The sequence below is a fragment of the Pongo pygmaeus genome, chromosome 23, assembly GCF_028885625.2.
Source record: "Pongo pygmaeus isolate AG05252 chromosome 23, NHGRI_mPonPyg2-v2.0_pri, whole genome shotgun sequence".
NCBI classification, from domain to species: domain Eukaryota; kingdom Metazoa; phylum Chordata; class Mammalia; order Primates; family Hominidae; genus Pongo; species Pongo pygmaeus.
In genome coordinates, this window is record NC_085931.1 from 53,018,896 (window position 1) to 53,033,337 (window position 14,442).

A 14,442-nucleotide genomic window follows, 5' to 3' on the forward strand; every position below is an offset into this window, starting at 1 on the left:
CGGGCCTCAGCAAACAGCAGTCTCTTTCTCAGACCTTCTCCTGACCTCCTTTCACCCACTGCTTTTTCTCCCCAAGGCAGGCCATAGAAACTGAACGTATAGTCTTCCCTTGCCCGTCTTTGAGCTGGCCATAAAAAGAATCCTCTGACCTACCTTGTCTGATTTTAGGTCATGAGACCCCCATTTCAGAAGGGATTCTGCCCCATACCTGGGAGGAAGAAATGTGGACAGCCTTGTTGGACTTCCCCACTCCATCTGTATTAGATTATGCCTCTTTTGTCCAATCCCATTTCTCCACCGCTGTCCATGCTTCAATCATCCCTATCCAATGAGGTCTCCATAAAAGCCCAAGAAGACAGGTTTAGAGAGCTTTTGGAGAACAGAACACTTGGCTTTGGAAAGTGGCACGCCTGGAGAGAACTTGGAAGCTTCATGCCCCTTCTTCTATACCTCACCCTATGCATCTCTTCAGCTGTATCTTTTGTGATATCCTTTATAATACACCAGTAAACGGACCTAAGTCTTCCCCTGAGTTCTGCAAGCTGCTCCAGCAAATTAAAAAGAAGGGGTCGGCCGGGCGCAGTGGCTCACACCTGTAATCCCAGCACTTTGGGAGGCCAAGGCGGGCAGATCACAAGGTCACAAGATCGAGACCATCCTGGCTAACACGGTGAAACCCCGTCTCTACTAAAAAATACAAAAAATTAGCCGGACATGGTGGCGGGCGCCTGTAGTCCCAGCTACTCGGGAGGCTGAAGCAGGAGAATGGCATGAACCTGGGAGGCAGAGCTTGCAGTGAGCCGAGATGGCGCCACTGCACTCCAGCCTGGGCGACAGAGCGAGACGCCGTCTCAAAAAAAAAAAAAAAAAGAAAAAAGAAGGGGTCATGGGAACTTGAAGCTCAGAAGTTCTGGAGGCTTGGACTTGCGAATGTTGTCTAATGGGGGCGGGAGCAGTCTTGTGGGACTGAGCCCCAAACCTGTGGAATCTGTTGCTATCTCCAGGTAGATAGTGTTCAAAGAGAATTGGAGGACAGCCAGCTGGTGTCTGCTGCAGAACTGACTGCTTGCTTAGTGTGGGGAGAAACCCTCATACGTTTGATCACAGAAGTCTTATGTGTTTATTGTTATTGAGTGAGAGAACACAAAAATACTTTTGAGTTTTTCCCTCAGGTTCCTTAGGTGAAAAGATTATAAAGGGATCCTTGGTGCCATAAGGTTTGGGGCCATGCACAATGGCTGATGCCTGTAGTCCCAACACTTTGGGAGGCTGAGGCAGGAGCATCACTTGAGCCCAGGAGTTCAAGACCAGCCTGGGTGCAGTGGCTCACGCCACCACTTTGGGAGGCCAAGGCGGGTGGATTGCTTGAGGTCAAGAGTTTGAGACCAGCCTGGCCAACGTGGTGAAACTCTGTCTTTTCTAAAAATATAAAACTAGCTGGATGTGGTGGTCCATGCCTGTAATCCCGGCTACTTGGGAGGCTGAGCCAGGGAGAATCACTTGAACCGGGAGGTGGAAGGTGCAGTGAGCCAAGATCCCAGCACTGCATTCCAGCCTGGGCAACAACAGCGAGACTCCATCTCAAAAAAAAAAAAAAGAAAAAGAAAAAGACCAGCCTGGGCAATGGAGAGACCCCATCTCTCTAAAAAAAAAAAAAAAAAAAAAAAGTATGGGAGTCCTCAGTGATCATACCTATAGATTCCAAACTCCCTTCTCCATCATTTGCATTGCCCTGGGAAGGACAAGAGAAGACCACCATCCAAACAGACATTAGTTCTTAAACCTGGGTTGATGTTTATTCTGCCACTGAGAGGTACACCAGAGTTTCCAAAGACAGTAGGAATATTTCTGTTCTCTGTGTGTATATTGAACAGCTGTGCACCTAGCAGGGTGCCTGAGTAGGAAGTTAATTTCACTTTAAGGGCTGGAGCTTGTTACAAGTAGCGGAGCCAAGGCTTTGCGCATCCATTTTCTTCAGAACCCAAGGAAAACTAGCCCATCTTGACAGCTCTACTTTTGTGCCTGTTAGTGCTGCTCTGATCCCTCTCTGACAGCAAGAGCTGGCTAATTTTGGATAATCTGTGCCCTGACACTAAGGTGTCTAATCATAGGGGCTATAGAAACAACAACATTAACAAGTCATCGAGCCTCTTGCCCAGTGTCACAGTTTTTGAACAGATGGCCTCCTTCCTTCCTGTTTACTGACATGCAAGGCTCTGAGAAAAATAATTCAATCCAATTTACAGCAAACACCACATTTCAAGAAAAGGGAAAGAACAGGTGGTGTGTATACCAAGTCCCACTTGCTCAGGCAAAAAGAGGCTGCAGAAAATTGGTTCATCAATGGAATTCTATCACAAAGTGACCATCGTATAGTGAGTTTATTTGTGCTCTAAAATAGTATCAACGTGCATCTTTCCACTGAATGACTTCATGGATCGTGGCCAACATAGAACTTGGATAGGAAATCCTTTGGCCTTGGTGCTTCTGTTTCATGGAAGAACCGCATAACATGTGTCTGCTGCTTCCATACGTTAATTGTTTCTTCCAGTTCGATCTTTCCCTGAACAGTGAGGAGAGAGGTCGTCAGTCAAAGTGGTCAAGTTGAAGGCATATGACACTGAAGGCCGGGATTCTGTTCTCTGCTCAGCATGGACTTGTTGAATGATCTTGGGCAAGTAACTACTCTGTCTGAGCAAAGTTTCTATGTCTGGACAATGAGGTGGTTGGGGTAAATGATTTCTGAGACTTTTCAAAGATTCTTTAACTCTGTGGTTAACTGGTACCAAGAGGAGAAACATATAGGTTAACAGGCTCCTATCCCATGACTACCTAACCTGACTAGCTTAACTTATGTTTCTGCTTATCATTTCTTCTGTTACTGACTGGTCTATGCTGAAGCTCCCATTGATGCTAATGTGACCGGCCAGGGGGACAGAATCAGCCCCAGGATTTGACCCCATTTATACAGGACTCATAACCAGCCTAACTGCCTCTTCCAGCTGTAAACTGGCATTCAGATGAAGTGGTAACTTCTAGGGATGAGGTTCAAGAAGAGTTCAAACTTTCCTCCCTATATCTTTTCTTATGGTTATAAAATGCAAGTCCCAGTGGATGTTCCCTTGATGAATCTTATCTATTTAACCAGATGATAACATCCAAGTTCAAGTATTTCTCTGAAACACAACAATAATCACTGCTGAACCAGTAGCTGCTTTCTAAACTTGGAGACAAAATGTTCATTTGGAAAGACTGAGAAGTAGTGGACAAGTTGGGTGATCTTTTAAATTGGTCAGGGAGGGTCAGTTACCTTAATGACCAGAAGATCAACCACCCTGGGGTCTGTAACGTGGGCATTCTTCATAAACATTTCTCGGACTTTATCCCGTCCCATTTTCACAGTGATGTCTAGCTGGAATTGGTGCACTAGAGAGAAAAACATGACTCAGGGTAGAAATTGTATGGTTAAAACATGTTTTTAAAACCTAGAGTCAAATGATACTCATTGAACACATACAGGTTGCCCATTCATTTCTTCACCAAAAATTAGCCTGACCCTAGGCTAGGTGCCTGAGGATGAGACATGTGATTCATGGTATTTGCTCTCAAGGAACTTATTATTTGTTTGGGGAAAAAGACCACTGAATTTGAAGAGGCAGTAAAGCATTGTTCAAGAGTTTGAATAAGCTGGGTTCAAATCCCAACTTCTGTTAGCTATATGATCCCGTGTAAGTTAACTTTCTTGTGCCTGAGTATATTTTTTAAAAAATTATTTTATGGGACGGGCACGGTGGGTCACACCTGTAATCCCAGCACTTTGGGAGGCCGAGGCAGGTGGATCACCTGAGGTCAGGAGTTCAAGACCAGCCTGGCCAACATGGTGAAACCCCGTCTCCACTAAAAATACAAACATGAGCCGGGCATGGTGGTGGGTGCCGGTAATCCCAGCTACTCGGGAGGCTGAGGCAGGAGAATCACTTGAACCCGGGAGGCGGAGGTTGCAGTGAGCTGAGATGGTGCCACTGCATTCCAGCCTGGGCGACAGAGTGAGACTGTGTCTCAAAAAAAAAAAAAAAAAAACAACTATTTTTTTAGAGACAGGGTCTTGCTCTGTTGCCCAGGCTGGAGTGCAGTGGTGTGATCATAGCTACCTGCAGCCTTGAACTCCTGGGCCCCCGTGATCCTCCTGCCTCTCAGCCCGGCAAGTTGCTGGGATTACATGCATGAGCCATTATCCTGGCTGAGTGTATTTATTTATCAATAAAATGAAGACAATAACAGCACATATAACTCCAGGGCTGTTGTGGAGATGTCATGAGACATGCAAAATGCTCACAACAGTGCCTCACATGGAATAAGTTCTCAATAGACATTAGCATTATTTTTATATGGAACAATCAGCAAAAGAAAACAGGATTGAAATTAATATAAAATGGTGTGGCCTAGGCTATTAAGTACTACACAAACTTTGAGTTAAGGGAGACTGCTAGGGGTTTATGCAGGTTAGGGAGGCTTCAATCCAACAAGCAATTAATACCATCTTAGGTTACTTGGAGGAAGCAAATTTTAAGATGTAGTTCCACTTGTCTAGGTGTTAAATTCTGACTGGAGGGACAGCCAGCTATGAATATAAACATAAAATCATAATATTCAACAATCCCTGATTAAGCTCCTAAAATAGTGACAAAGTCTCAGTAACCTGGAACTTCAGATGAGACGTACGGATGTCCTTTGAAAATTAGGTTTTAGTCGCCTGCATTATCACCCTCTGGGGCGCTCAGCCATCAGTGGATGTGTTGATGACAAGGTCATGAACAGGGTCTTGTGTGTTAGGTGGGATACACATAGGGTGACAGAGACACACTAGGCTGTGGGGACAGCAAAATCAAGGCTCCCAGGCTAGAATGAGCACTGTAGTGAAGGAAACCAGTGTATTCCTTTGGAATATTTTGTCTTGTGGCCATTCCTGTGACATGTCCACTCTGGCTTACAGAACTATCATAACCAGCTCTGAAAACGATGAAGGCCATTTTGTGACTGAATTAACAATAAAGTTTGAATCTTAAATTTTTTTTTTTTTTTTGTAGAAACAGGGTCTCACTATGTTGCCCAGGCTGGTCTGGAACTCCTGGCTTCAAGCAATCCTTGACCTCCCAAAAAGTGTTGGGATTATGGGCATGAGCCACTGCACCTCACCTGAATCTTCATACTCCTAACTTAGTGACAGTGATAGGAAAATAAAGCCTCTGCTGAGGGACATATCAGGCCATGTTGCAAAGAAAACAAAGTTTCTGATCCAACCAAGGAAAAAGCAACAGCAGAAATCTACTAGGAGAACTGGCATCTCAGCTTGATAGGTCAATGTTAACACCACAGAGGACAGAGGATCATTCACTAGAAGTAAGTGTCCAGGGTGTGCCGGAGCAGGCTTTCATGGAGAGCCTGTTATACATATCTCTTCCCAAATCCGTACACACTGACTTCACTTAAAAATCAATCATGGCAGGAGTATTTATACCACGGAAAATGGCAAACACTATAAATTTGAGTTCTACCCCCCACAGAGCTGTCCACCAACGTATATTAGGAGTTCCAGTAAAGAGCAGACAAAGGGCAGTAAGAACAGATGCAAAAATAAATGCAAACTAACACGGAACCTGAATTTATTTTGTTATTATTTTTTTAAGACAGGGCCTTGCTCTATCACCCAGGCTGGAGTGCAATGGCATGATCACAGCTCACTGCAGCCTCAACCTCCCGGGCTCAAGCAATTCTCCCACCTCAGCCTCCCAAGTTGCTGAGACTACAGGCACGCACCACCAGGCCCATACTTTTTTAGTTTTTTATGGAGACAGGCGTCTCACTACATTGGCCAAGCTGGTCTTGAACTCCTGGGCTTAAGGGATCCTTCTGTCTCTGCCTCCCAAAGTGCTGGGAATACAAGTGTAAGCTACCACACCTGACCAAACCTGTCCTTGGTACACGTGTGCCTAGAATCCAGGGTTGTTTTTTTTTTAATTTACAATCCAGTGCTCTTTTAAGGAAGGGACTATGAGGAATCTTCCCCTAGTATCAGTGCTTATCTTTCCTGCATTTTTTATTTTAGATTCCTGCCCAACCTTGGGAATAAAAAACAAGATTTCTCTGGGCATACTTATGGGAGCTTGTGCCCATCAGCTCCCATTCCTCATTATCTCCTGAACTGCTACACAGCAGGGCACTGGGTGATGAATCTTCTCTTCAGCAAAATGCTCACATGCATAAATGCAACATTTTACTTACAGTTTCAGGAAGTTACAGATCCTTGAGTGCCCATCCTCAGATTAAGAACCCTTGTCTCTAGAAAGACAAATTCCATAGGTCTGTCCCAGGCTTCCTCCTCCCATCCCAACACTCTGAATGCACCCCCCAACCAGTGAGAAAGGCTGCAGAAAAGCAAATGGAAATAGCCTAGCTGTAGACTGAATTGTTCTTTGGTCTAAATCCGAGGCAAACCAGCAATGATTTTGCCCCCCAGAACATTTGGTAATGTCTGGAGGCATTTTTGGTTGTCACACCCATGGGGTGGGCACTACTGGCATCTTGTGGGTGGAGGCCAGGGATGCTGCTAAACATCCTACGATGCAGGGGACAGCCCTGCACAGCAATCGTCCAGCCCAAATGCCACTGTTGAGAAACCCTGGTGTAAATCAGTTCCAATTGTTCTTTCTTGGCTCACAGATTCCTGCCTTATTCTTTGAATCCTGAGTACTTCTATTTCAATTTGAAAAAATCTGAGAGGCTCAAAAGGAAGTACCCCTTTTGGGTGAAGGTAACTTTTCCACAGTCTCTGTGTGCTTTTCTGAAGTTATTGTTAAGGCTTTCCTGAGTCCAGAAGGCTCTGACAGATTCAGAAGGACAATCCCATACTGCTCTTAGCTATTTGCTCCAATTCATTTTGGTTGCATTCATACAAGGCACAAGACCTGTATTCTTAGATGGGAAGGCAGCATGGTATAATGGAAAAGAACATGGGATTAGGAGTCAAATAAGCTGGGTAAGGTCTCCAGATCATTATAAATCATGATCTTGCCTGGGGTACAGCCTCCTTAGCCTGTCATCTCATCTAAAAAAAAGGAAAGAAAATAAACTCTAACCTAATTCTTTTACAGGAATATAGTGAAAAATCAAGTGACACCTTGTAAAGCATGATCCAAATGCTGGCTGTTAAAATTGTCACACCTTTTCCCCATATCTCTATAATACCTTGGGTTTAATTATCTGGTTATATGCCTATAATAGACTAGACCACAAGACTAGACTATCAGACCCTTGAAGGCAGGGTTGTGTTTTTTTCATTTTTGTATCTCTCTAGGCATCTAGTACTGACTCTGAAGTACAACAGATACTTAATGAAATGTAAATTAAACGAATGAACTGTTTCTATAGAAAGTCTCCTGTTATCTTACAGCCAGCAATTTTTTCAAAGGAAGGATTCAAAGGCAGTTCTATCCCTGTGCTCCCATGCAAAACTGGGCCCTGGGAGATTGAGGGAAAACTGCAGTAGGAGCTAAGAGCTCGGTATTAGGGGTTTACAGGCAGGCTCTTCTACTTCCTAATGATGTCATCTGAGACAAGTTTATGTGCCTCAGTTTTCTCATCTTCAAGGCAGGGAAACTACTAGAGCCCACCCTAAAATAAGGCATAGTGCTGAGTCATATGTAAGCATTTCAATAAATGTTAGTTATTGGCCAGTCACAGTGGCTCATGCCTGTAATCCCAGCACTTTGGCAGGTCCAGGCTGGCGGATCACCTGAGGTCTGGAGTTCAAGACAGCCTGGCCAACAGGGTGAAACCCCGTTTCTACTAAAAATACAAAAGTTAGCCAGGTGTGGTGGCATGCAACTATAATCCCAGCTACTTGGGAGGCTGAGGCATGGGGAATCGCTTGAACCCGGGAGGCGGAGGTTGCAGTGAGCCGAGATCGCGCCATTGCACTCCAGCCTGGGAGACAAGAGCGAGACTCTGTATCAAAAAAAAAAAAAAGAGTTATCATTACCATTTTTTTCATTAAATACTTAAAATTTTACTTTTGTTTTTTATTAATGCTCAGGCTGATCTAAGTTACCAACACTATTACTTATTCCCCTTCCTTGATTTGATTCCTCAGCTAGAGTCCTGATGATGGATACCATAAAACCCGTGTGGCACAGGTCTGAGTAACTGGCCAGCTACAGATCACTGATCTTCCCCATAGGGATGCACACTCCTTGATCCCTTCTTTTCTCTCCTCTTCCCTTGCTCTCTAGGCTCCTGTAACCCTCTGCCTTCTCTTCCTCCTCTCAAGACCCTTCTGACTTCCGGACTTTCCTCCCAAAACAGAATTTGAGGGAAGGTCTTGGGAGGGGTCGGTTTAGAAAGAGCTGGATCCTCAGAGTCAGGATACCTGGGTTCTGTCTTCTACTTGGCCACTGATTTACCCTTCACAAGCCACCCTTTTTGAATGTGGTCCTCCTTCCCCCAGCACCTTCCTCCTGCAACCAGAGAGGGTTCTGGGTACTCCTAGAAGTATTCTGCCAGGCAAACATTATGTTTTCAAACTTCTGAATTTGAATGCACCACTCCGAAACACACACACGTACTGCTACAGTCACTCCCCACACACATCTTTTATCTGCCTGCCCCTGAAGGCATCTGAATTTGCAGTCCCTGAACCAGCAGATCACTCAAGTTTCTCCTTCTCGCATGGGTTTAAGTTCTGGTCAGTAGCAATTTTTCCAAAAGTCAGCTTGAAGACAGGGACTCTGTGGAGCAGACGCAGTTCTCATATGTCAAAGAACCGGGTTCTGCTTGGAAGCTGCTGCTAAGGTAAGCCCTATAAATAACAAAAATAACAACAAAAACAACGGCAGCAGCTAATATTTAATGAGTTAAATATGCATCAAGCCTTGTTCTAAGCACTCTAGATATTTTAACTTAATACAGTAACTTTCTGAAGAAGGAATTATTATTCCCATTTTAAAGACGAAGAAACTGAGGAATAGATGAAATAACTGGCCCAAGGTCACATAGCTAGTTGAGGGCAGCGCCTGAAGAAAAGTCCGTGCTCCTAACCACCACATTCTACCGCCTTTTCACACACACAAGCAGGGACTCGACAGCCCTGAAGAGTGGCACCGTGCTCCAGCTCACTCAAAAACACTTCTTTCTCGCATTTTGGGAGGCCGAGACGGGCGGACCATGAGGTCAGGAGATCGAGACCATCCTGGCTAACACGGTGAAACCCCGTCTCTACTAAAAATACACACACAAAAAAATGCCTGACGTGGTGGCGGGCGCCTGTAATCCCAGCTACTCGGGAGGCTGAGGCTGAGGCTGAGGCAGCAGAATGGCGTGAATCCGGCAGGCGGAGCTTGCAATAAGCCGAGATCGCACCACTGCACTCCAGCCTGAGCGACACAGCGAGACTCTGTCACAAACAAAAAATCCAACGGGCATCTATAATTACACTCTGCAACTCTAGACTTTGGGTTCTGGGTACACCAGTGGCTCGGCCTGGGCCCTAGGCACATCACTTCACCTCTCGGTGCCTCCGCTGCCTCACCCACAAAGTGACTGTGTCACTGACAGTCATCGTCCTCCCGCCAATTGCGAGGGACAAAAGAGACCAAAGCTCCGAGGGCACGTACGAATGCCGGGCACGGCCGCTCTGACCACCGCGCCGCCGCCGGGTCCGGCCCATGGTAGGCTCGGGTGACCCTCTTCCCCTGTAGCACCTGCAGTCGCCTCTGCCCAAGTTGGTGACCTCAGCTCGGCCCATGAGAAACCCCGGCCGGGCAGGCTACGACCTTGAGCGTCTGGCCTCCGGGTCCCCACGTAAGCCGCTACCTCTCACCAGTGTTCGGCACCTCCCGATACCAGGCGCGGTAGAGCTCGCGCACCCTCCGCTTGGCCTCGTTCATGTCCCGACTGAAAATGGGCTTCACGAAGGTGCTGGCGGTAGAAGCAGCTTGGCGGACGCCGCTCCCCGCCATCTTGCCAAAGCATCCGCTCCACAACCCCACCCCTTTGCAAGCAGCGCGTGCGGACCGCGGGCGAATGTCTTTTCCCATTCGCTAAGGAGGAACGCCCCGCCTGTATGCTGGGTGGGCGGGAGGATGACTCTGAGGCTCTCGGATTGGCTGAGAAGCCTCTCTCTGGCTGAGCGAACGGTGGGGGCTGCGCATGCTCATCTGCAGAAACGCTGCTTGGCCTTTGGACTACCCCATCTGTCGCTCTAACGAGCCGGCCTCGCCGCCAGGGGACGCTTGGGCCGCAGGAAGGTCGCTGGGTCGTGAGCTGGCGCCGGGGACGCCAAGCGACTGCGGGGCTTCCCTCAGCGTCCTGCTATCCGGCTGCCCGCCGCGCTCCCTGGTAGTGTCCGTGGGCGCGCAGGCCTTGAAGAACCTCCTCGCGGCGGGCCGCCGAGGTAACTGCTGAGGCAGATGATGGCGCCTGGGCTGCGGTGGGGCTTGCCGTGCCGCCTGGCGGCTTTCTGCAGGGCCAGGATATACTTATTTTTCTGTAAACCAACTCTTCCTTAGCGCAGGAGAGGTGTCAAAGCGCTGGCGCGTCTCCAGAGCCCCGGGAGGAAGGCTGTAACGGCAGCCCCATTGTAGACAGGGACATTCGCATCCCGAGCCCTGGATCTCTGAAAAGCAGCCCAGAATTTGGAAGCTGGAAGGAACTTTAGATCGTCCATTCTGGGTGTCTCTCTTCGTTGGCGTTTTCCCACTGAGGTTATGTAAACATGAAGAGGAGCCTACAAGTGTCAAGGAAAAAACGACAGCTAACCACAGGGCAGGCCATGGGCAAGATGGCTCAGTGTTCTCCGCTCTCATAGGTCAGGTAGGTACCATCAGCATCCCCATTTTACGGTTGAGGAAACTGAGGTGGCCCAGAGTCTAGGTCACCTGACAGATCGCCCCCCACCTGCCTGACTCCTGCCTAAGAGTCTCCGTCTTTTTCTGAAGGTGCAGTTGACAGGAGCCTGTGAGTATTGGGGAAGGGCCAGGGCTGAGCATCTACTCCAAACTTTCCCATTTCGGAGGGTTAAAAAACCAGATATACTTTTTTCTTCCTTATTCTAAAATGTATATGTATATTCAAGTGAACTATACAAAAGAAAGCACGTAACATATATAAATTATAAAACATAATAATAAAATGGAAGCTTTTGAACCTCAGTACTGACTTAAGTTGTAACACAGTTAAGGTTTGTATAAAGTGTCCTTAGATGTCCTTAGTAGCCACTGTTCTCTAGTTTTCTAGGTACATTAACTTGGCTAGGCCTCACAACACACCAGTGAGATAGTGTTGATATACCCTTTTTTTTTTTTTTTTTTTTTTTTGAGACAGTGAGACTCACTTAGGCTGGACTGCAATGGTGCAATCTCGGCTCACTGCAACCTCCGCCTCTCGGGTTCAAGCCATTCTCCTGCCTCAGCCTTCCGAATCGCTGGGATTACAGGTGCGCACCACCATGCATGGCTAATGCTTGTATTTTAGTAGAGACGGGGTTTTGCCATGTTGGCCAGGCTGGTCTCGAAGTCCTGACTTCAGGTGATCCACCCGCCTCGGCCTCCCAAAGTGCTAGGATTACAGGTGTGAGCCACTGCCCCCGGCCGATATACTCATTTTATAGATGAGAAAACTGAGGCACAAAGAGAGTAAGTTACTTTACAGCATTGGAGTTGAAGCCCAGGCAGCTGGTGCCAGAGTCAGTTTTCTGACTCTCGCAGCACCTATACCATGATATCTACCTGTATGATTCTAACCTTGTCTATACCCCTGCCTCCTTCAGAAGTACCCACTATCATGATAAATTCATTGTGTTCAACATTCCTTTTCATTGTGTTCAACATTCAAAAAAAAAAAAAATGGGGCGCGGTGGCCCACTCCTGTAATCCCAGCACTTTGGGAGGCCAAGGCAGGTGTATCACCTGATGTCAGGAGTTCGAGACCAGCCTGGCCAACATGGTGAAACCCCCATCTCTACTAAAAATACAAAAATTAGCCGGCATGGTGGTGGGCACCTGTAATCTCAGCTACTCGGGAGGCTGAGGCAGGAGGATCGCTTGAGCCTGGGAGGCGGAGGTTGCGGTGAGCCAAGATTGCGCCACTGGACTCCAGTCTGGGCGACAGAGTGAGACCCTGTCTCAAAAGAAAAAAAAAAAGACCTCTAAACAACCCACAAACTGGGAGAAAATTTTTGCAAATCACATGTTCCATAAGGGACTTGTATGTAGGATACATAAAATTCTTACAACTCAGTAATGAAAAGACAAATAGCCAAGTTTAGAAATGGGCAAGGGTGACAACACCAAATGCTGGTGAGGATGTGAAGCAACAGGAACTCTCCTTACTGGTAGGAATGCAAACTGGTACAGCAGCTTTGGAAGACAGTTTGGCTTTGTTACAAAACTAAACATACTCCTATCAGAAGATCCAGCCATTGCACTCCTTAGTGTTTACCCAAATGAGCTGAAAACTTATGTCCACACAGAAACCTGCATGTGGATGTTTACAGCAGCTTTTTTTTGTTTTTGTTTTTGAGACGGAGTCTCGCTCTGTCACCCAGCCTGGAGTGCAGTGGCGCAATCTCGGCTCACTGCAAGCTCCGCCTCCTGGGTTCACGCCATTCTCCTGCCTCAGCCTCCAAGTAGCTGGGACTACAGGCGCCCGCCACCACGCCCAGCTAATTTTTTATATTTTAAGTAGAGACGGGGTTTCACCATGTTAGCCAGGATGGTCTCGATCTCCTGACCTCGTGATCCGCCCGCCTTGGCCTCCCAAAGTTCTGGGATTATAGGCGTGAGCCACCATGCCCAGCCAGCAGCAGCTTTATTTGTAATTGCCAAAACTTGAAAGCAATCAAGATGTCCTTTAGCAGGTGAATGGATAAATAAACCTCAGTATATCCAGACAATGGACTGTATTCAGCACTAGAAAGAAATGAGCTATTAAGCCATGAAAAGGCATGGAGAAACCTTAAATGGATATTGGTAAGTGAAAGAAGACAATCTGAAAGAGCTGCATACTGTATGATTCCAACTATATTACATCCTGGAAAAGGCAAAACTATGGAGACAATAAAAAAGATGGCGGGGGCTGGGAGTGGGGAGAAATGCTCAAAGGTGGTGCACAGAGAATATTTAGGGTAGTGAAATTACTCTGGGTGTCATAATGGTGGATACATGTTATTACACATTTGTCAAACCCTACAGGATGTACAACACCAAGAGTGAAACCTAATGTAAACTATGGGATATGGGTGATACTGGTGTGTCAATGTAGCTTCATTGCTTATAACAAATATATCCTCTGGTGCCTGATGTTGATGGTGGGGGGAGGCTATGAGTGTGTGTGGGGTGGGGGAACCCTGTATTTTCTGTTCAGTTTTGCTGTGAACTCGAAACTGCTCTTAAAGATGAAATTTTTATTTTAATGGGCAAAGTATTTGAATAACCATTTCTCCAAAGAGGATATACAGATGACCAATAAGTACATGAAAAGACATTCAACATCATGAGCCATTAGGGAAATACAAACCAAAGCCCTCGTCAGATACCATTTCTCACCCAGTAGAATGGCTAGAATGAAAAAGACAGACACAGCCAGGCACGGTGGCTCACGCCTGTAATCCCAGCATTTTGAGAGGCCAAGGCCAGTAGATCACTTGAGTTCAGGAGTTTGAGACCAGCCTGGCCAACATGGTGAAATCTCCTCTCTACTAAAAATAGGAAAATTAGCTGGGCATGGTAGTGCATGCCTGTAATCCCAGCTGCTAGGGAGGCTGAGGCAGGAGAATTGCTTGACCCAGGAGGTGGAAGTTGCAGTGAGCCAAGATCACGCCATTGCACTCCAGCCTGCGTGACAGAGTAAGACTCCATCTCAAAAAAAAAAAAAAAAAAAAAGACAAAAGATAGTGTTGGCAAGGATATAGAGAAATTAGAACTTTCATACTTTGCCGGTGGGAATGTAAAATGGTGTAGCCATTTGGGAAAACAGTCTGGCAGTTTCTTAAACAGTTAAATATGGCCAGGAGTGGTGATACTCACTTGTAAGAGGCTGAGGCAGAAGCATTGCTTGAGCTTAGGAGTTTGAGACCAGAGTAGGCAAAATAATGAGACTCTATTTAAAAAAAAAAAAAGTTAAACGTAGACTTACTATATGATCCAGCAATTCCAATCCTAGGTATTTACCCCGAAGAAATTTTTGTCCACACAAAGACTTGTATGCAAATGTTCATAGCAGCATTATTCACCATAGCCAAAAACTAAAAACACCCAAATGGCTATCAGTTGATAAGTGGATAAACAGAAGGTGGTCTGTCACCCAGGCATGGTGGCTCATTCCTATAATCTCAGGATTGCTTGAGGCCAGGAGTTTGAGAACAGCTTGGGCAACGTAGTGAGACTGCAT

At 46.5% G+C, this 14,442-nt stretch overlaps 1 protein-coding gene across 1 annotated transcript; it reads right to left on the reverse strand.

Annotated features, from left to right (window-relative positions):
• Window positions 1–2,362: 2,362 nt before the first annotated feature.
• Window positions 2,363–10,754, reverse strand: NDUFA6 (NADH:ubiquinone oxidoreductase subunit A6). Its single transcript, XM_054469977.2, has 3 exons — window positions 9,875–10,754; window positions 3,311–3,426; window positions 2,363–2,563 (listed from the first exon to the last, which is right to left on the reverse strand). Exons 1-3 carry the CDS (start codon window positions 10,089–10,091, stop codon window positions 2,432–2,434), a joined length of 465 nt encoding a protein of 154 aa, XP_054325952.1. The 5' UTR covers window positions 10,092–10,754; the 3' UTR covers window positions 2,363–2,431.
• Between the last annotated feature and the right edge of the window lie 3,688 nt (window positions 10,755–14,442).

Bases quoted from the DNA above. Each gene is read 5' to 3' on its own strand.
- NDUFA6 (XM_054469977.2), bottom strand. From the start codon at position 10,091: ATGGGAAAAGACATTCGCCCGCGGTCCGCACGCGCTGCTTGCAAAGGG. The intron at 3,427-9,874 runs GTGAGAGGTAGC...TTTTCTCTCTAG, and splicing joins TCGGGAGGTGCCGAACACTG to TGCACCAATTCCAGCTAGAC. The intron at 2,564-3,310 runs GTAACTGACCCT...CTCACTGTTCAG, and splicing joins TTGATCTTCTGGTCATTAAG to GGAAAGATCGAACTGGAAGA.